The following is a 21,850-nucleotide window of genomic DNA, read 5'->3' on the forward strand; positions in this document are numbered from 1 at the left end:
GGGAGTGATTAAGTGAAACCAATTAAAAATTAAGAAATTAAAACAATATTATGTATAACCACCACCCTTCTGAAGAAAGACTCTGTATAATATATATATATATATATATATATATATATATATATATATATATATATATATATATATATATATATATAAAAGGACAAACACACACATACACACAATACATTTAAAAAATAGCTTGCAATTCATTACATTTATAATCTGATCTGTTACCATGTTAATGCTTGTTAAAAAGTATGTAATCTTATTCAAATCAGCAGTTTCTTGTATATTTAATATAAATCCATTTTAATCTACATACAATATTAAACTACTTTAATTTGTAAATTAACATATATCAACATATCATAGATATCAAAGTTTTGAAAAAAAAAAAAAAAAAAAAAACTGAGTGACGCAACACACCATAACATTAGGGCCATTGGACACAGAAAAGACTTTTCCCTGAGTTTTTACGCTAGGCTATAGTTTTTTTTTTTTTTTACATACAATTATAGAGAATCAGTAGTTAGACTATATTTAAGTCTTTCCTATGAGGGACGTTTTAAACAAATTATTGTATATATATATATATATATACAGAGCTGGGTAGTAACGGATTACATGTAATCTGGATTACGTAATCAGATTCCAAAACTCAAGTACTTGTAATTAGAGTAAACTACTTTTTAAAATACTTGTAATCAGACTACAGTTACTTTTTTATGGATTACATGATTACATTTAATTTACACAATGGTAAAAAGTTGTTCACAATTCACTGATTCTCCTAAATTTCCTTTTTTTTTAATGTTTATATTTTTTTTCCTATTAAACCTGCCACATATATACGTTCGTGATTCTTCTTTCGGCGGAGAGGGGGAGGATGTCAGAATCGCGCTCAAAAGAAATCAGTAACAAGATAATGGAAAATGGAGGGGAACACAGCCTTTAATATGTTCTTTAATATATTTTTTGTAATGTTGATTTTTCTTTATTGTTACTACCTTATGCACGTCAAGTGTTTTGAGATTAAATATTTAACTTAGATATGGTCTTTAATATATATATATCTATATATATATATATATATATATATATATATATATATATATATCTATATATATATATATATATATAATATATATTTAGCAATGTTATTGTGTGAGTTTCATGTTCTTTTATATTTATTTTTGTATATTGTTTGTCTTTTCCTCATTGTTACTATGGCACTTAAAATGTTTTGAGATGCCTAAAATTCCAAAATTCCATTGCTGTGTGAAATTTAGTCTTTTTCAAAATTAGCTATGTTAGCTATTATATGTAGCTATTTTTTTATGTTTTTCATTGATACATTCATATACACTTCTAGTGTTTTATTAGATTAAATATTTGACCTGGCAGTATTATTGCTGTGAATTTCATGTTTTTCAATATTGCTTTTTTGTAATGTAGCTGTTTTCTAAATTTACTTAATTATAAATAAATTCCTTTTAAAATCATTAGATGTGATTTTGTTTTATTCAGTGTTACTAGCTAACATTAAACAGCAAGGTACATTAGGGTTAGTGTTTTTTAAGTATTAACTGTCCATACATTGCATTTGAAAAATAAACTATTGTGGCCCTTGTTGGTGAATTAAATATATTTTGTGGAATATATATATATAAAAAAAAATTTTTTTGTATATGTCAAAATAGTACAAGATTAGACTAATTCAATATATATGATATCAAATAAGGGTTAGCACAAATGTAATCTAAATGTAATCCAAAAGTAATCAGATTACGTTACCAAAAATGTGTAATCTAAGAGATTATATTACTGATACAAATTTTGTCATGTAATCTGTAATCAGTACTGATTACAATTCATAAGTAATCTAACCCAGCTCTGTATATATATATATATATATATATATATATATATATATATATATATATATATATATATATATATAAAAAGGTTTATATTTTTTTTTTTTTTTTTTTTTTTTTTGTGAGAGTGATTATGTTTGTGATATTTAAATCTATAATAAAATGATATTGATAGTTATCTTGTTTTCAGTGCACATTTGTTCGCAAAGGAAAGCGCTAGAGAAGCGTGCTGTTGCTATGGTTACCTCCTCGGGCTACTTCTCTTCATGAACAACTACTTAGTGCACTAATTGTAGCAAACTTTTATGCTTATTAAAGTCAATTATATATATATATATATATATATATATATATATATATATATATATATATCTATATATATATATATATATTATAGATATATATTTATATGCATGCTTTAAATAAGGGGAGTCAAAACATCATCATTGGATCATCATCACGTTACATTATTCTGACTCTCTAGATCTGTTGCCTTGCGCACAGTGTCTGATTTGGATGGACAAGTGGCCCCGGCGCGTCGCGTGCGGCAGGTTCTGCGGAGGCGAGGATGGTTCACGCGCTTAACTCACCGGCACATGAGCTCTGAAAGGAGAACAGCGGTCACCTGTCGAAGCGGAACGCGAGAGTGACACCTAGATTCTTATTTTGACCGCACTTCAACTGAAATGGCAGGTGGAACAGCGGGGTATGATTTTAGGTGGAGGGGAAAAAATAGCACGGCGCTTAACCCAGTAAATCTCAGAGGTTACATTTGTGACGCCAATTTTCTTCTGCGTTTGAAGGGTCTGAAAGAGATGCTGATGTATTTTACACAGAGTCCAGACTGTCTAGATTTGATATGGATATTTTACATGTCTGGTGTAAACTGTCACAATACCAGAGCTGTTTAATTCCATAAAAGGAAACATGTAAATCATGCTATAATACACATAGCTACAGCTAATATATTTCATAGGTCTAAATATAATATCCTGAGAGTCCATTATTAAAAACAAATTAAAACATGTGCTGATAATCGTTGATTGTAATGTATTTTCCCTTACAATTCCCTATAAAATATTAAATCGTGATAATAGTCTAAATGTGTGAAACGTTCTTGACCACCGAGGCATTTTTAATATTTCCCGCCGTCACAGGAATAAAACACACATTTTGTGAAACTTTTCTGAAACTTATATGTACGTAAAATAAATAAATAAATAAATAAATAAATAAAGGACTATTGAACTATTAAGTGAGTGAACTGATTTAGCTTGGAACAATCTGGGTTTTTAAAAAAACAATTCAGGACAGTCGTGGAACGGGGAAAAAACCGATGGGACAATCCTGTTCAGTCTAAACCATCTCATTCTCAAGTAGAAAAGTTTAATTACATATTACTACAGTTTACGAGAGTAACATGTGTTTATAACTGTGACTCATGCTGCTGTCACCACAAGGCTTTACTCTTTATTTTTATAGAGGAAGTATCGTATTATAATGATCGCAGCGTGTCTAGTGAAAAAATTGCATAGACAGAAGAGAGGAACAGGTGTATATGACGAGTATAACGAAACAGAGAGAGAGAGAGAGAGATAGAGAGAGAGAGAAATAAATGGAGTCCTTATGGCCAATGACCTGATTTACTTTTGGAGTGGGGGATGCGGCAGATCTCCTACTAATTGCGCAGCTGGGAAGAGCGGGATTTGATGATGGGGGGTGGGGGGTGCAATTTTGCATATTTCTATGAAGGGGAGACCGGGTGGGATGGAGGTGTCCTGATGTGAAATGCAGGTTTGACATTGCGAGCATTTTGGAGGTGAAAACACATGAAAGTGAGCTTTTTTTTATATTTTTTATTTTTTTATTTTTTTATGTTCAAATATTTCTGTTATGTTAGACATAACATGTCAGTTAATAATAATAATAATAATAATATGTCTCACTCTAAACAGGGTTTTACGTATTGGACGTGGCAAGCTCCTTTCAATCACATTTTAATTTAGGCAAATGTTCAGAAAATCGGATCAGACCGGATAATATCGCAGCCACCACACAAATCTGACGACCTGACGACTGCTGATCCTTAAAATAAATATTGGACAGACACAGATACACACACACCAACACACACTGCCTAAAGCCACTTTATTCATTATTCAGTATCATATGAAGCCATTCTGTCACAAATAAAATTAATAAACATAAAGAAATATCTGTTAAAACGTTTTGTTTCATGTTCGAAACAGACTTGAGAGCTATCAGACTAAGTGTACACAACATCTAACACTAAGTGTACAAACACATGGATGAATTCTATTCCATAGGGTCTGCTAAAGCCAACATAAAATACTTCAATAAACTAAGGCATTATTAATCAGTTTAATAAAAAAATAGATATACAATTTGCTATTATTATTATTCTAATAATAATAAGTATTATTATTATTATTATTATTATTATTATTATTATTATTATGTTAATATTATATTAATGAATTAATTAATTGTTATTATTTTCATCAAATTATAACTCACATTTATATAACAATGGAAATTTCCACAAAAAACTACTGCAGCATCCATTGGTGCCTTTTTTTATTTTCATTTAGTTGCATTTCCATAAAAAGACGAGCTGACCCTCGAGAAGGCAATTTACCCTGGATCCGGTTTTCCAGACCGGGGTTCAGGTGTGAAGGCAGGGGGGTAATATGCTACAACTTGCCCGGGTCACGATAATGCATAATCATACATTTAAAATGAATTTACTTATCATGATTATTCCCTAGCCAGAAACGACTAAAATGTGCTCTTATGGCAACCAAAAAAATTATTTCGGGAAATGTGTTAAAAAAAAAAAAAAAAAAAAAAAAGGGTTTTAAGGGGAAATGTTTCTACATTCCTTGAAAGTGGAAAAGATGGAGGCCCGGCCCTCTCGGAAAAATACGCAGTCCTAATGCATATGCATGTATGATAATTGATGTGCGTTTTACATCTCCTATCGACCGTGTCATCAGATCTCAAGATGCATGTTAAGAAATATATTGTGAAAATGACAGAAAACCCCATATAAATATATGAAGACTAGAAAATAAAAAGAAATCATGGCAAAAAATAAATAAAAATGTAAGTTTGTTTGCGACCTCCATATCCCGTTTTTATGCACTTTACGCCCTACTGCACCCTTCCTCCCCATACAAGAACACACACAAATACACACACACACACACACACACACACATTAATACACACCACAGTTCTCTTTCACAAACCCACACACACTAGAAGAGACACAGAGAATAATTCTGACCTTACATCCCCGAACAAATGACATTGTAAATTAAAATACATAAAATAAAAATGCCTTCTCAATTCTAAAGCATCAAAACTCGAGCACTGTAAAACCAGGTAAAGCATTTACATTTGAACTGTTGGTGGGTAAATAATAGTAATCCATACTATAAAGCAATATCAGATAAACAACATTCCCAAACCGGCGCACACCTTTGAAAAGTGGTTTCATCCAAAAATAATTTGTAAGTTCATTTTAGGGGGAAAAAAATATGAGCAAAAACTGAAAGCACATCTCCAAGGCAGGAGGGTGAGGGAAGGAGTGGTATATATGCTGTGAGGTGTCAAAAACAAAATTGTTGAGCAGACATCAGGACAGAAATTGATGCGTAAAACTAACAGAATGAGCAAATAAATACCCTTAATTATGATTACAATAAACCACATCTTTGTTTGGCATTTATACAAATTCAGATGTGCCTTATCAAAACCACCATCAGCACAGTCAAACCAGGAATCTGTTGGCATAGAAAATGGTGGACCACTAATTGCACCAGTGCTAATTGGAAATGAGGTTGCATATGCCATTCTATTTTTCACAGGATCTATGCAGATCTATTCATCCTCTACCACAAAAAACATGCACTTTTATTACAAAATATCTATTATTAATTCCCCTAAAGGCATACAGCAGCATGTTACTATAAACAAAGAACAGACATATCCAAATCCTAGGAAATTTACATTCTTATTCGAGCCCAGTAAAAAGTACACCAAGCGCAAACAAATTCCCACCTCCCTGACCAACTCTACTTTCCTCATCAAGCAAACTACAGGGGGCCAAAAGTGTATGGTAAATGCACACGACAGATGCAAAATCTGATCCCGTTCTACATATTCGTAACTCAACAGCATATTCATATCTTGCATACAAATCATGCTATCTCCCCCATCTTTGCGCACGGGAACATGCAGATCCTACAGCCCCCTAATCTCCTGTTCGTCGATCATCGACTAGAAAAATAATTTCCCCACATTTTAAGCAACTAAAAACATTTTGAAGGAACTTGTATTAGTTTTGGAACCATAGAAACTTACTGAAATCCAGATATGTGAGCGCACTATAAAATAACGCTGAATATCCGTTCATTAAACTTGTAACAGTACGATTTTACGCTCAGAATGTTCCACTTAATTTAATTTAATAAATAGGCCTAGTGCAGTTTTATTTCAACATTATTAAAAAAAAAAAAAAAAAAAAAGAAAAAAAAAACCCATAGAATAAACTGACTACATACCTTCTTGAAAAGAATACAGCAGGAGTAAAGTTACCAGCCACATGCCATAAATAGCAGGTATATTTCTCAGGAATGTTTTGCAATCCCGACGTGTGCACTGTGCAGTATTCGGCCAGGCGAGGCTCCGTGCAGGAGTGGTGACGATGCTCCCCGGCGATCTCTCCAGCCCTAGTCCCGGACTCGCCAGCGCCGAGAAGCGGGGAAGAATTTGGTCCCGCCTCTCGTACCCTCCCCTCCGCGGGACCGTCATCCAAGCTGCCCCTCCTTCGGTAGTCCAATGGTACGGCGAGATGGAGAGGTGCTGGTGCGGGGCCAGAGAGAGACACGGCGAGGACGGCGCGCGGAGTTTTGTTGGTGGGGGTGGGTTGAGTGCATCAGAGAGGACAGGACTTAACATGTTGTTGTTGTTGTGAGCGGTCCACGTGGCTGGAGAAAGCCGGGGCGTTCTGTGGCACTCAGTGTTACCACAGCGCACCTGGGAACTAAATAGCTGCTTTTTACGCACGGAGGATCACTTTCCGCGATGACAACGGCTTACCTTTTCCCGCCAGAAATCTTGTATTGATGCAGCGCTGCTGAGAAAAAGAGTTTAAACCTTGTCTGTTCTCCGAGCCAGTTCTATTTGCTGGTTTTATGCACTTTTCAACAGACCAGGATGGAAAATTAAAGACTGGGAGACCACCTTAAACCTTTTAAGACCCGGGAATCATATTTAAGTTTTTTTTTTTTTTTTTTTTTCTTTGCTGCAGTGTTGAGCGTCATATTAAAGTTAAAGTTCGTGTAAACGCTGTGCGTAAAACGCTCCGCGTACGTTTCTTTTATGTCACTGCTCATTGAGTGACTCGCGTGCGTCCTTACACTGCACGAGACCCTGACACGCTCTCTTTTTACGTTAACGTATGTGAATGAAGGAGAACGCGAGCATCAGAGGCGCACCGAGGAATGTCTGAATCGCCGGCATTGTTCCGCGCTCAAAATGAGAGAGGAATGACATGTGAGGGGCGTATCGTGTATTGTCTCGAGTAGCGGATAACGCTCACAGACCACCCCGGCTTTATCGGTCTGGTGACTATAGTGTCTTACACCACCCAAGTCTGCAAAAATAAAAATTTAAATGAATAGATTTTATTAAACAGTGGGAATTGTAATTAGGCAGCAAACCCTTACAATTCAGATAAAGCAAATCTGTATAGCATTTGACACTTTGCATGGAAATTGGCAACCCCTTCATCTTAAAAGGAAGAAAACAGTGGATTTCTGTGGATTATTTTGACAATGATATGTAACACTGCCATGAGTACATGTCTGGGTGTAAAATTACAATATGGCACACAGCACACTACCCCCCAGGGCAACTTAAGAAATGACAACAATGTGTAGAGTGACAGTCTGCTACCAATGGTTACAGTGTTTCGTTTGATGGTTCTACTCCAGCACTCTGGCTTCACACTCCCACATCCTCTTTGGGTAATTATTGAACTGTATCTGCTGTACTGCTATTGATTACAGGCTATGTTCAGCCCTGTCAGAGAATCAACCGGTACGGAAATCCATCACACTGATGTGTGATTCTACACATAATGACAGCAATATATCCTTACCCTGCCCCAAACACAGGCAATGCCTGGCCGTTTGGAAACAGACCATTTCAATGGAATAATTTTTAGTGAAGTTATGTTGTCATAGCAGAACCTTTTTTTTTTACCCTGGGATTAAGTGGACAAGGCCAGGGTACATCAAATGCAAATTATAACTACCAAAAACTCTAATTAACTTCAAACCCTAGATAACTTAGTTTGTGCACATAGAATTCCACAGAGATTTCTTCACATTTCTACAAAATTAGAACATTTACAAATTTGCATATTTTGGTTAATTTCATTATGATTTCAGCTAGAAATATGAGCTATTTTCAGTTTAGTTTAACACATTTGACAATGTTATATCCAGTTCTGCAAAGTTTTTTTTTTTTTTTTTTTTTGCTTTCATGGCCCTATTTGAAAAAGTTTACATTTGAGAATTAGAAAATTCACTGCATAAAAAGAGTTTAATATGGTTGAACAGAGTTGAACAGTGCATTTCAGTGTGGACAGAGAACAGTAATTTCCTGGACAAGGCCAGATACTGTACCTCACATGAACATTTATGGGAATATGTAAACCTTGGTTTAAATTGGGTAAAGTTTAAGTCTAAACTATTAAATATTAAGAAAAATTACTGGGTGCATTGACCCAACGACAGTTTGTTTTGAGATAGTTCCATTGCAAAAAAAAAATACAGAAGTTGGGACAAACTTTTTATGGGTGTGCCCCTTCTACAATATCACCCACTGACTGTACCATAGAGGACCTTTGCAGGCCCCTAACATCATAACTGTCAGAGGTGAGAAAAAAATACAATTGTACCTTTTAGGAGTAAAACTACTTGTCACTGAGCCAGTAGCTTCAAAGGGTTCACATTAGAACCTTAAGAGCATCTTAAAGTAATAATATGTTCTTTTTAGAGTAGATAAGGTATTTTCAGGGTATTGCCTCATTAACAAACTATGGGTAAAATTTTTGCACATTTTTCCTGAGAGTGATGTGGCAGGAACAACGTTCCTGCTTGTCCTCGACTGATAACTGCTCTAATTTTGGGGTTGTTTAATCTTGAGATCAACCAATCCAGTTTGAAATCAACGACTAATAGGGTGAAGCAGAGTGGCACACATATATGAAATGCATATGACTCTTTTGTGTCAAAGGGGGCAACTTCTGACAAAATAGGGTCACTTAGCCAGTGTCAAGACCAGTTCATTCGAGTCCAAGTCAGATCGAGATCCAAAGAGGGTCGAGTCCAAGTCAGGACAGAGTCAACATGCTCCTGAGTTCAGTAGTCTTGGACTGGGACTAGAATGCACTGTTCTCGAGTACAACATGGCCATTACACAGAGGTTTACCATGATCACACACATTGGAATTATTCCTCTGCTAAGTTCCTAGATACTTCTGAAATTCAGCAACATATATTAAAGTTTACTGGTGAGATACACCTCTTTTCCTGCAGTGGTTTGTATGGAAAAGAATAAGCAGAGAAGAGAACAGTTGAGCACATCAGCCGGACTCTTTGTTTCCTACAGAGGCCTTTCTCTACCTCTCCTCTCAACTCAGTTATGTAACAAGTGGAAATATAGAAGATGGAATGCTACCCTTACCCTCCCACACACTTACAGACATACACACACTCTCAGAAAGGAAGTACAAGCCACACTGGCTGAAAGAAATCTAGAGACTGTGTATCTATCTACACAATGTGCATCAGAGAGGAAGTGACCACTGACTGGCAGGCAGGCAGCGACTGTTGAAATCATTGCTAATACAAATCATCTGCATCACTCTCTCTTATCTGTTGCCTGGAGAAAAGCAGAGAATGAGAGAGAGAGTACGCCAATGAGGAGAAGGAAGGATAGAGAGCGGAGACGGCAGAAGCGGGTGGGCTAATGAGAATGGTAATGCTAATACACAGACAATCAGAGTCCCCCCTCAGGCCAGGGCTACATGGTAGAATCATATTAACGCTAATGTTATCTGGTATTAATGCAGAGAGCCCCCTCCCTAACCAAATGCCTGCAAGGTCACTGAGGGTAGAGGGTGGTAGCATAGTGGAAAGGAGGGGGCAAGGGTTGGCGCCTTCCCACCTCAGCCACACGCAGGTAACGGGAGGGCACTAAATGCTAGTCTTCCGTATTGGTGGCAAACATGCCCCGTTTCAGTTCCCCCTGCAGAACAGGCCGCCTGTTAGAGTGCTATATGCAAACTAGCGCCTTGCAGATCCAAAATGGCGGCAAAGGAGGCCCAGATGGTGAGCTGTTTTGGTTTAGCATGGAGCTGCACTGGCTCTAATTAGCCAGCCTGATACAGAACCGTACGCCATGTTACGCTCGCCAGCATTAGTCAAATGAGTCAGTGAGCTGCACCAAGTCAGTCAGCTAAGGGAGGAACCCATGCATTTGCGCCTGCGTGCCAGTCTGTTTTTTTACAGGACCAAATGTTTTTCATTTCGTAATTTTTATTTTATTTATTTATTTTTTTTATTTTTTTTTTTTTTTTTTTTTTTTTTTTTGAGGAGGGGTTTGTTTGGCATTAATGGAGATGAGACTGTTGAACCCGAGCTTTTGGGATGAATTTGGTGTATTAGAGGGTGGGTGTGATTGTGTCTATGTACATGAGGGAGTAAGTGAATGAGCGTGTGTGGAAACAGGAGGATATTTCTGGATTTCTCTCTCTCCCTGCAGCCTGTTGAGGGGGGAGAGATTGGGGGAAAGAGGAAGGTGGTGAAGCAAGACGTCAGGGGGGTGTTAATTTATTCAAATGAGCAAGGGAGGATAATGAGAGAGAGGGAAAGAAAGAGAGAAAGAGGAAAAGAGAGAATGGGGGTTGGTTGTTTCGCTTTGCAAATCTCTCATCTCATGTTCTTCCTCTTTTTTATGTGTTTATCTTACAAGAGTCTCTCGCCATTACGGACGGCAGTGGAGCAGGAGCTGCAGAGAGGAGAAAAGTCGGGAAAAGGTGAAACAGGGAATTTGTGGATATGCAGTCTGTGAAGGACAATAAAGGGAGATATTAGAGCAAACACACACACACACACACACGTGGTCCTGTAGCTCAAGTGGTAGAGCATTGCGTTAACAAGCGCAAGGTTGGGGGTTTGATTCCCCGAGAACACATGATAGGTAAAAATTGATAGCCTGAATGCACTGTAAGTCGCTTTGGACAAAAGCGTCTGCTAAATGCATAAATATATATATAGTCATACATAAATTCCAAAATCAAATAAAAAATAAACCCTAGATTTAGCTTTAAAAAAATGTAAATGATCAAACCATAAATTCCTAAAGAATTAATCATCAGAAAATGCGATGCACTCAATTAATTCTTCACAATTTGAAAGGAGTGCTTGTATGGACTTCTCTGACCACAGAGGACCTAGTGAATGATCTTTTATATATTTGCAAATTCAAATTAATACAAATATCTTTGTCACAAAATTGAATCTTTATCGTGATCGCTCATGCTGATGAGGTCAAAATGGGATGATTTTCTTTTTCCTTTCTTGGACTTGGGTGTTATGTGAAAGTCAGTGTGTGATAACCATATGCAGTGCATTTGAAAGAATTAGAATATTACTGGCATCTAGTGGGAGGACTGTGCAATGCAGACTATCTATCTATCTATCTATCTATCTATCTATCTATCTATCTATCTATCTATCTATCTATCTATCTATCTATCTATCTGGAATAACCACATTAAGCATTCATGTTCATTAGGCCTTGAGGGCTTCAATCAGTTACCTTTTGCAGTACGATGTTGTTTCCATCCACAGTACAAGTTTCCATCCAGACTTGTGTGTCTAGATTGTATCTCCATTCCCACGCTACAGTCGCCCCCTCCAAGCGGATTTATTTTCACTACAAGTTAAACCAGTATATGCTTAAGCTCTAAGCAGGGGTGTTAAAATGCTGACCAACTGTAACAAGAGCTTGTGCACTCATGTAGACTTGAATACTTCTCCATGTGTGGGAACCTACAGGTACTGACCCTCTCACCATTAAAGGGTTAGTTCATCCAAAAATGAAAATTAACCTGTGTTTTACTCATCCTTGAGGCATCCTTGGTGTATATGACTTTTTTTCTTTCAGACGAATCCAGTCGGAGTTATATTAAAAATGGGGGGTGAATAAAGGCCTCCTGTAGTAAATCCATGGGTTTTTGTAAGAAAAATATCCATACTTCAAAGATAATAAACACTTTTTTCTAACTTCCGTTATCTGTCATACGCAGAAGCCGTTCCGGCGGATGTCGTACTACATCGGCGTTGCGTGATTAGTGACGAATGCAGAGAGAGAACAAAACAAAACGCCGGTCACAAAATAGAAGTATAAACTGAGGATTTGTAAAGAAAAATGTCAGAGGATTCTGATATAAACCAAGAGGAGACTGGTTTTCCTTTGCTAAAGTAAGGGAACTTAAACAAAACAAACTCGCGAGACTAGCATATCTCAGAGGCGCACGACGCATACGTGCTGCATCATCCACCAGAATGGCTTCCACGTATGACAGATACCGGAAGTGAGAGAAAAGTGTTTATTACGTTTTAAAATATGGATATTCTTACAAAAACGCATGCATTCACTACAGGAGGCCTTTATTGACCCTCCGGAGCCGTGTGAGGCACGTTTTATTATGGATGCGCACGCCTTATTTGATGACTTGACCGCTGACTGCTATGATTGAGCTTGGAATAGCCAGGACAATTTTTAATATAACTCCAACTGAATTCGTGTGAAAGAAGAAAGCCATATACACCAAGGATGCTTCAAGGGTGAGTAAAATGCAAGCTAATTTTCTTTTTTGGGTGAACTAATCCTTTAAGTACGCCTGTTAGCACACCACTATTTACACTTGATTCTGCAAGCTCATTGAGATTTTGTCACGTCAACACTGCAACACTTTTTAGGTTTTATATATGGTTGTGTCAACTTATTTCCATTTGCAAAATAGTAGGAAGTTAACTAATTTGTTCTTTTTAAAATTATATGCTAATTGATAGTTCATCGTATTCTTGATATTCAACATGCTTAGGGGTATTAAAGGGATAGTTCCTTTTTTTCTGTTAAGCACTGTTGGTAACCAAGTTGAGAGTAGCCATTGACTTCCATAGTGCAGAAAAATGTTCAACAGAAGAAATAAACTCATACAGGTTTGGAACAAGCAGAGGGTGAGTACATGATGAAAGAATTTTCAATTTGGGTGAACTATCACTTTAAATATACTCAAAATATACCAATAAAAGTCTAAAGTATATTCAACTACAACTAATTTTATGCCCATACCACAATTTTGCTTTGCTCAGGTCCCTACTATATTTTTTACAGACACTAAATAAGTTGTCCTTTGGGTAAAGATAATTAAATAGAAAAAATGAGAAAGTATCTATCCAGACAATCTGAACATGTCAGCTCATGAATTTATTAGTGAACTTTGCAAGCAATTACAGTGAATCCCATTATGCTGGCTTAAGGATATAAGAAATTGACAGATTTCATTGAAGGATTTAAGAATGCATTACATTGGAGAAACAAACCTTTTGTCCCAACAGCTGGAGAAACGCACGGAGAAACACTGGATTGATTATTTATGCTATTCATTTAACTTTCTCTTAATGAAGCAATATATATATATATACAGTGTTGGGGAAAGTTACTTTTAAAAGTAATGCCTTACAATATTGCGTTACTCCCTAAAAAAGTAACTAAATACGTTACTTAGTTACTTTTTATGGAAAGTAATGTTACATTACTTTTGCGTTACTTTCACGTTACTTTTTAAATATGAGCAGGGCTTGATTGTTTTTAATATAAGAAGTTCTATTTATAGCAAATGTAAAAGCCCTTTCACACCAAAAAGTGTAATGAATAAACCTCAGGCTGAAGGAATAGTAAATTCACGTCTGTACAGTAGAACACAGGAGAAGAAGGTTCAACACTCTTCAGCAATAAAAAAAAAAACAATGAAGCACAATTGTTAGTTTATCTAAAGTCATTTTTGATTATTAGTATGGTTTAACTGGATCATTAAAGGTCAGCAGCAAAGACACTGTTAATAAAATGGGAATAGATACATTTGTGTTATTTAATATATTTAGTTATTGCAGGTTTGCGTCATATTCTGAGTTTGCATTTCACTGTTTTGATTAATTTTGATGAATACTAAATCTGTTTTGTTTTTTGTTTTTTTTTGTGAGTGGGATGAATTAATGCACATTCACATTTAGTCTAGAACTACAGTAACATCATGTTCACACAGCGCACACAACGCCTCCATATTTCCGATTTCTCCCAATATGGGAACAGGAGGCTTGTCAGTCAAAAAATGGGAATACAAAGTAACTGGCGTTACTTTACTAGTTACTTGAAAAAAGTAATCTGATTACGTAACTCGCGTTACTTGTAATGCATTACCCCCAACACTGTACTGTTAAATAATGAAGAAAAAAAAAAGTTTAATAATCATTTCAATATTAAAACACTGTAAATGCTTCATATACTTAAAACTATTAAGTTATATTATAAAAGTAATATCAAATTATGTTTAATAATAAAATTACAACTGTAATACAGTTACAGTTATATATATATAAAGAGAACCATCCACTCTTTATACACAATTTTCTGAAGGAAGCCCAAGCGTTTCTGGGGACAAACAATGCGTTTCCTTGAATGAAAGAGGGGAAAGTGAAAGAAAAAGATGAAGGTGACACTAGCAGAGCGCTTCAGCTCACGAGTGCGGCTGACAGGCCCTGTCTCTGCCTTTAATGACTTATTTATTCAAGCATAATTAAGCTCAGGCCTGGAGCAGTGATTAATGCTCTTTGTCAAATTTGCAGAACAATACCTCAAACTTCCTGAGCCCTGGCTCATCTCCAGCTCTTCCTTTCTTTCTGTTCGTCTATATGCAGTTCTTTACATCTGCACAGGCAATGATCAAGACTGTATAAAGCATGATATATGCAGTGTAAGTTGAGCCACTGTAAGCTGACCTACCTTGTGTATAGAGATCTTCACCTGTGGTTGTTTAATATGATTTTAAAACACTGTTGATTATTATTCATCATATAGTATTACAGAGGTGATACTGTTTACACACTGAACAAAAGACCAACCAACAAATCTTTAAGGAAAAACTGACTCTGAATTCTGAAAACTCTGATTCAGAAAATGACAGTTTCGTGAAAGAGAAATATTCTCCGGACAATCTGAACATGTCAGCTTGTGAATTTATTAGGGGACTTTGCAAGCAGTTACAGTGAATTCCATAACACTGACTTAAATACATAAGAAATTGGCAGATTTCTTTAAAGAATTAAAAAATGCCTTACATTAGAGAAACAAACCTTTTCTTTTCTTAGAAATTGATGTAAGCATTTTTCCATGAACTTATGAGCTAAAGAAGAAGAAAGAAAAAAACTCCCAACAGCTGGAGAAATGCATGTTGAAATGAATTGTTTGATGAAATGTTTCACAGCCTCACATGGACATCTGCTGATTGTTTTTTTTTTATTATTTATTTTTTCTCCATCTCTTTTAATTATTTAACTTTCTCTTAATGAATATATACAGTATAGTCTATTATAATTTTTTTATCATTTGTGTTAAATATTCTGCTGTTCATTTTCTCTTCTTTGGGAAGTCGTATATATCTATTTCTAGATGCTTTCTAATAATTTCAGTTGATATGAGACATCCGGAAATATTTGTATGTTTGTCTTATTTGACAAAAGCCTAAGAAAATGACCCATCATACCCCTCTAACCCCCATCTGAGGAGTAGACGGGAGCACGAGCGAAGCAGAATTTAGCCGGTCGGTTCAGCTGGTGAGTTTATCTGTGATCTTTGTGCAGGAAGCAGGTTTTAATCTGGAGAAATGATCGTTCAGGATTAGTGAATGCGCACAGATCTGCATAAATCTGTGTTTGCCCAGGTTAAACAAACCTCGGGATGTTTCCTGGAACTCCACTGAAGCAAAACATTATAATTTAAGTGGAAATGTACTGGTTACATGATTCAAGTGAAGCTTTTAAAGCACATGAAGTATCAAAATGCTTGGATGTAGCATAATTGTAACATACAGTAGTTCAAGAAATAGCCATGTTAGTTACAATATACCAACAATAATTACTTAAATTTATTTTAATGCCATTATTTTATATAATTGTATGTATTAATTCATTTATGTAAAACAATACAAATTATCTGTATGCTATTAGAAATATAACAATTCTTTGACTTCCAGACCTGAGAAGCAATTCAATACTGATTCTTAAATTAAAACCAAGTACTCATTACATCAAGCATCACTGAAAATTTCAAATGTGCAACGTGCAACAACTGAATGTGAGTTGAAGGTTGTATCCCAAAAGCTGAGATTTGCTCCCCTCTAGTGTTTAATATTGGATTTTATCAGAAACTTGTATGGTAAAGAAGTTTTACCATTTTTCATGTATTAAAAAAATAAATAAATAAAGTACACGCACACACACGCACTATATATGTTTTAATGAAATGTTTAACAATTAAATCCCAAACAAATTAAAGTGTTAAGTTAAACATAATAATATGACTTCACAGGCTATTCACATCTTAAAACCATCCAGTACAGACACGAGCCATCTTAAATTTCTTCATCCACGTTCTTCGCCTGACACACACACAAAATACAGAGACATGTAAAGACTGTCAGCTCAGATAATCAAAGTCATACATTTATTTTGTCTTCTACAGTTACAATAATTTGCTGAAAAAAGCAGATCCAATAAAACACTAAAAGCAACCCACTGAGTAAGATTTAATTTAATTTTATTATATGTATTTATAAATCAAGATTACAGTAAATTCCTACAAATAAAAGTAAACCTACTCCTGGAGATGTTAACTGGAGTAAAATCACAACTCCTTTGTTTTAAAATGACAAAATTGGTACTATAAACTGTCCACTAGATGTCACCAGAAACACATCAGTAATTTGAGGGTGCTTACCTTACGCTTTCCACACCGTTTGATGCGGTTACCTGCAGGACCAGACATTTATTATACATCAGTGATTTGACATGACTCCTATGACACTCACACTCTGGCTAAACACTTACCTGTCAGGAGGAGGACCGATAGTATCACAATGACTCCCGCAAAGATCAGGCCTCCAATGCGCAGATTCTCATAGTCTGTGAAGCATAGGCAGAACAACTTCTGAATAAGAATATTCAGATTAAGGAAAACATGATGCAAAATTCTGATTACTGCAGAAATATGCAAACAGTTTTAAGGCCTGTTCACACCAAGAAGATAATGTAAAATTTTAAGATTTTGGTATATCTTATCCTGGATATTGCATAGTTAGAATAAAACCATATTCCAATATTAACAGGTGATCAGATTACTACTGTCCATATAAACACAAAACTGAATTATTCAAGAATAATTTGCTCATCCTTACCATAGAAAAAGTCAGCATCAGGGTCTACTGTAGGGGCTGGAAACAAAGAGAGACTCTGAATAAAATCTAATGAAATAAGGCATAACTCAACTATCAATCATCCACTCCATTTACAATGTGCATGCTACATGCAAATGCAACAACAAGATTAATTTGCTTGAGAGCCAAATATGAACAAAAAGTGTTTTAGTTTTGCACACTGGTAGCTCAAACTTATGCATGTCAACGTCATTATGTTTTGGAGATTTTCATTTGCATTTTGAACCAGACACATTTACACTTTGGCGGAGTAATCAGTTGATTTTGTCTGTTTAATAGGTTTAACAAAGCTTAATTGACGCTTTCTAAGTAGTATATGATTAGGTACCCCCGAGGGCACATGGTTGGGGTCCATATGCCAGTGAACCCACTGTTCAATCCTGATGGATTGTCTGAGCATGTATTCATGTGCTATCATGATTGTGAGTTTTCATATCTTATGTGATTTCCCAAAAGGATTTAGTTCTGTATGTGCTTGTTGACGAGACATGCCCTACTTCTGCCCAGAGGTGATGACAATAACAGAGTTAGAAGAGGAAATCAGGGTCTGCAGGGAAAACATGTGGTGTAACTGTCATTTTCAGTTTCACAGTCCAACACAACAGGCTGAACCGCAACACCTAACATAGCATGCAAACACAGGCCTGCAAATGAAGTGGAAGGTTTACACTTCATTTTATTTGAATAGCGCTTTCAGAATATATTGCTTTAGAGGCTTTTTAAGGGAAATAATACTTTTAATGCCCAGTGAGCAAACCAAAGGCAACAGTTGCAACTTGCAAGAAAAAAACAAAAACAAAAAAACCTAAGATATTAAGGTGGAATGAGGTGAGGAAGATATTATTGAGAAACCTCATTTTAATAAAAAATGAAAACTACATGAGACAAAATGTCTATCTTTCCATTATAGCATTTGGCATTAAAATGAAATGTAATTTTTGACCACTAAAATAAAGTTATATATTAAATATTTATTTATATATAGTTAAATAATTAGTTTTTGGGTGTTTCTTGATAGACTTTTTTTTTTAATTAAAATGCCTTAGCATGCTTTCATAACTATTTTCTATTATATTTCATTGTGTTGTACATACAATTTATTGTTTACCCTCTTCTGAGACTGTACCCTATGAAACATTTTATTAAATCTTAAAAAAGTATTTATATTTGTAACACACACACACACACACACACACACACACACACACACACACACACACACACACACACACACACTTTTTTTTTTTAAATATACAATATATATTTTTTACACACACACCAATTTTTTTTTTTTATTATTTTATAGCTTTTTTTTTTTTTTTTAATTGTTTAAAATGTCAATTCCATGGCAGAATGATATTAAACATATTACATCAGTTGTAGAATACACAATACATATATAAAACACCAATAATTTCTTTATAGTATTTTGGTGCAAAATTGGTGTAATAACACCAATGGTGGTGTTCTGAAATGAGGCGGCAAAGTCCTCAAAGTCCTCCTTTTTATTTTTTATTTGTGTATTTATTTATTTACTTTTTAAACAAATGGAAATTCATGTCACAGTCACATTTTATTGGTTAAATAAACAATACTTACACTGAGAAAAAAAAAGGGGATATATATATATATATATATATATATATATATAATATATATATATATATATATATATATATATATATATATATATATATATATATATATATATATCCTTTTTTTTTACCAGTATGTCTCATCAAGTAAGTGTTTTTAAACATTTCACATTTTTTCCAAAATAATAACTCATGGCAGTAACAATTTAAAAATATATACTTATGTTCACCAAGCTGATTGCTCAGTTCCCACATACAGTATCATATTTCTTTTCATATAAAACTCTTTAAAAATAAGACTCACCCTCTCCAGAAGACATGTCTACTCTCTGTGGGTCACGGAAAAACTGGTAATGTAAATCATAATGAAGCATTATAACCCAAGAGTCCTTACTTATTTACCGCTTAAAGCAACTGTATGAAATTCAGTGTATTGTGAGTGGAATTCACTGATATACTGTAAATATATCAATTACAGTGGATATCTGTACACGTGAATTTGTTGATGCTGAAAAGCAATCTGCCCTTTTCTATGAACTTCTTAAACGATCACCAAACTTGAAAGCATTCCACTCCGCTTTTTTATGCACTTTTCAGATATACGTCATTGTTTCATAAGTGCCCACTACCTTGCAGGGGCATGTCCAGGATTTTATATTTGGGGTGGCAAGAGCAGAATGAGGGGTACACTAGGCCTGCCTCACACGTACACAGCTGTACATTTGCTGAAGGGTGTGCAAGATCAGTGTTGTCACCTTCCAGCCCGATCTCACGGTAGGTGGCTGCAGAGGATTACTCACTGGTTAATTTGCCGTTTCCGATACAGTTTGTCTTCACATTTTGCTTTTGGATTTATATTTAGACATTAGAAAATCACTTTTTTTTGTCAAAGTTCAGCACTGTTTTGAACTGAAGTTTGAAAAGTTTTCAAAAATGCATTGCATGCTTTAATCACAAAAATGACCTATTCTGAATTCAAAATGGCGATTTTCAGCAAAATGTGACTAGTTGAGCTGTCCTGAGTTTAATGCTTTTTTTGTTTGTTTGTTTGTCTTTTTCTGTTCTGCACCCCAGACCATTTCCCTCCTCTATTCATTTTGTTTAGCATATGACTGTATGATTGTTTAGGATATCACTGATCTGAAGAACATTGAGAGCCATAAAGCCACTAAATAAATAAATACATCTACATACATGCATGCATGCATACATTCATACCTACATAAATAAATAAAAAGGTTTATTTGCAGATCCTTTGACATTCCTCTCATTTCAGCTCCTCCAGGCTTTCTTAAGGATAGTGCTTATATTGATTAACTTCCCAATCCATATCTCACAAGTAACGATTAACTCATGCGGCTTTGAAGAGAAAATGACTCATAAAGCCTCAGTCAGGGCAGTTTGCTTTTCAATTCTACATGCAGATCTTGTCAGACAAACAAACACTTCAGGTCTATGATGTTAACTGTTTCTGAAATTCTTTGCTCTAGGGCACAGTGGTTTTGGCTTATCGCTCATTTCTTGTTCAGACTTGCACCCTTTCTTGATCTAACCTTTAACCACTGCACCATGCCACCCATAATTACCCATACTTATTGACTAGTAACATTTCAAACTTAAAACATGAACATTAGAAAGTGCTACTCAACATGTCAACTTGACAAGTAAGAATCTCTGGTATATAACATACTCTATATATATATATATATATATATATATATATATATATATATATATATATATATATATATATATATATATATATACTTTTTTTTTTTTTCATTTTTGCCAAATTCCTAATTGCAATTCAAGCATGCAGTGAATTTTTACATGTTTAAGGTCATACTATGTTCCTGGATTAAATTTACCAAAAAAATCATTGTATATTATTATTAAATCATTGTTATATTATTATTATTATTATTATTGCATTTTGTATTGCATGGATCACACTGACCCCAATTTGCCCCCAAATTATTTTAATTAAGAATTTCCACAGAACATGAGCATGAGCATGCAACCTAACATGGCCCAAATGTCCCAAACCTCATTTGTTATGTCGTGAACAATAAACCAGTAAAAACACATTGTCTTTGTCAAATCTGGCCATTTTAGAAATTCTGATGTTTAACAATCTGCAAAAATCCATAACACAGTTACCATCTCAGCTCACCTGTACTGTGGAAAGCTCCTCTTCCTCCTGTTGTCTCGGTTAATGTGAGAGTGTGTCTTTAGTCCAGGTGTATTTCATCCCTCTACCCCTCCCTGCCTCCCAGAGCATTTGTAAATCTGACCGCCCCACCATTCTTTGAAACACATTTATTAGCCCATAAACACTGGCCTTCAAACTATGATAAAATACCACTGAGCCCAACCTTTGGAGTCATTGCCCAAGGGAAGTCCAATTACATCACAGTATAAAACGCTGAGAGGGATTGTGGCCATATTCTGTCTCGACTTTGAAGTATAAGCGACGGACCTCAGAGAGCTTTCAGACGTCAGTCATTGACATCAGATCCTCTTTTTTAGTCATCAACGAGGTACAAAATGCTGCAATGGTGTCAGATCGATCATTCTGATGGAAAACAGAGTCTTAAATAAAATTTTACCTCACATATTGAAGAGAGCTGTTTTTATTACTCTCTCTCAGCAGGTGATGTATGACCTTTTTAAAAGAACCAGAAGAAGAGGAGGGACTGACTAATGCTTGGCAT

The 21,850-nt window shown here is 35.3% G+C and overlaps 1 protein-coding gene across 3 annotated transcripts in view; it reads right to left on the minus strand.

Annotated features, from left to right (window-relative positions):
* The window catches only part of LOC109059267 (Down syndrome cell adhesion molecule-like protein 1 homolog), a 127,657-nt gene extending 120,261 nt beyond the window's left edge, over window positions 1-7,396 (minus strand). The window contains exon 1 of one of the 3 annotated variants that reach the window (XM_042770976.1): window positions 6,470-7,396. In XM_042770976.1, the coding sequence (XP_042626910.1) occupies window positions 6,470-6,866 (397 nt within the window). In that variant the 5' untranslated portion in view covers window positions 6,867-7,396. The remainder of the gene's footprint in view (window positions 1-6,469) is intronic. The other 2 variants (XM_042770977.1, XM_042770975.1) reach the window with 2 other exon arrangements.
* Between the last annotated feature and the right edge of the window lie 14,454 nt (window positions 7,397-21,850).

The sequence above is a fragment of the Cyprinus carpio genome, chromosome A15, assembly GCF_018340385.1.
Source record: "Cyprinus carpio isolate SPL01 chromosome A15, ASM1834038v1, whole genome shotgun sequence".
NCBI lineage: Eukaryota > Metazoa > Chordata > Actinopteri > Cypriniformes > Cyprinidae > Cyprinus > Cyprinus carpio.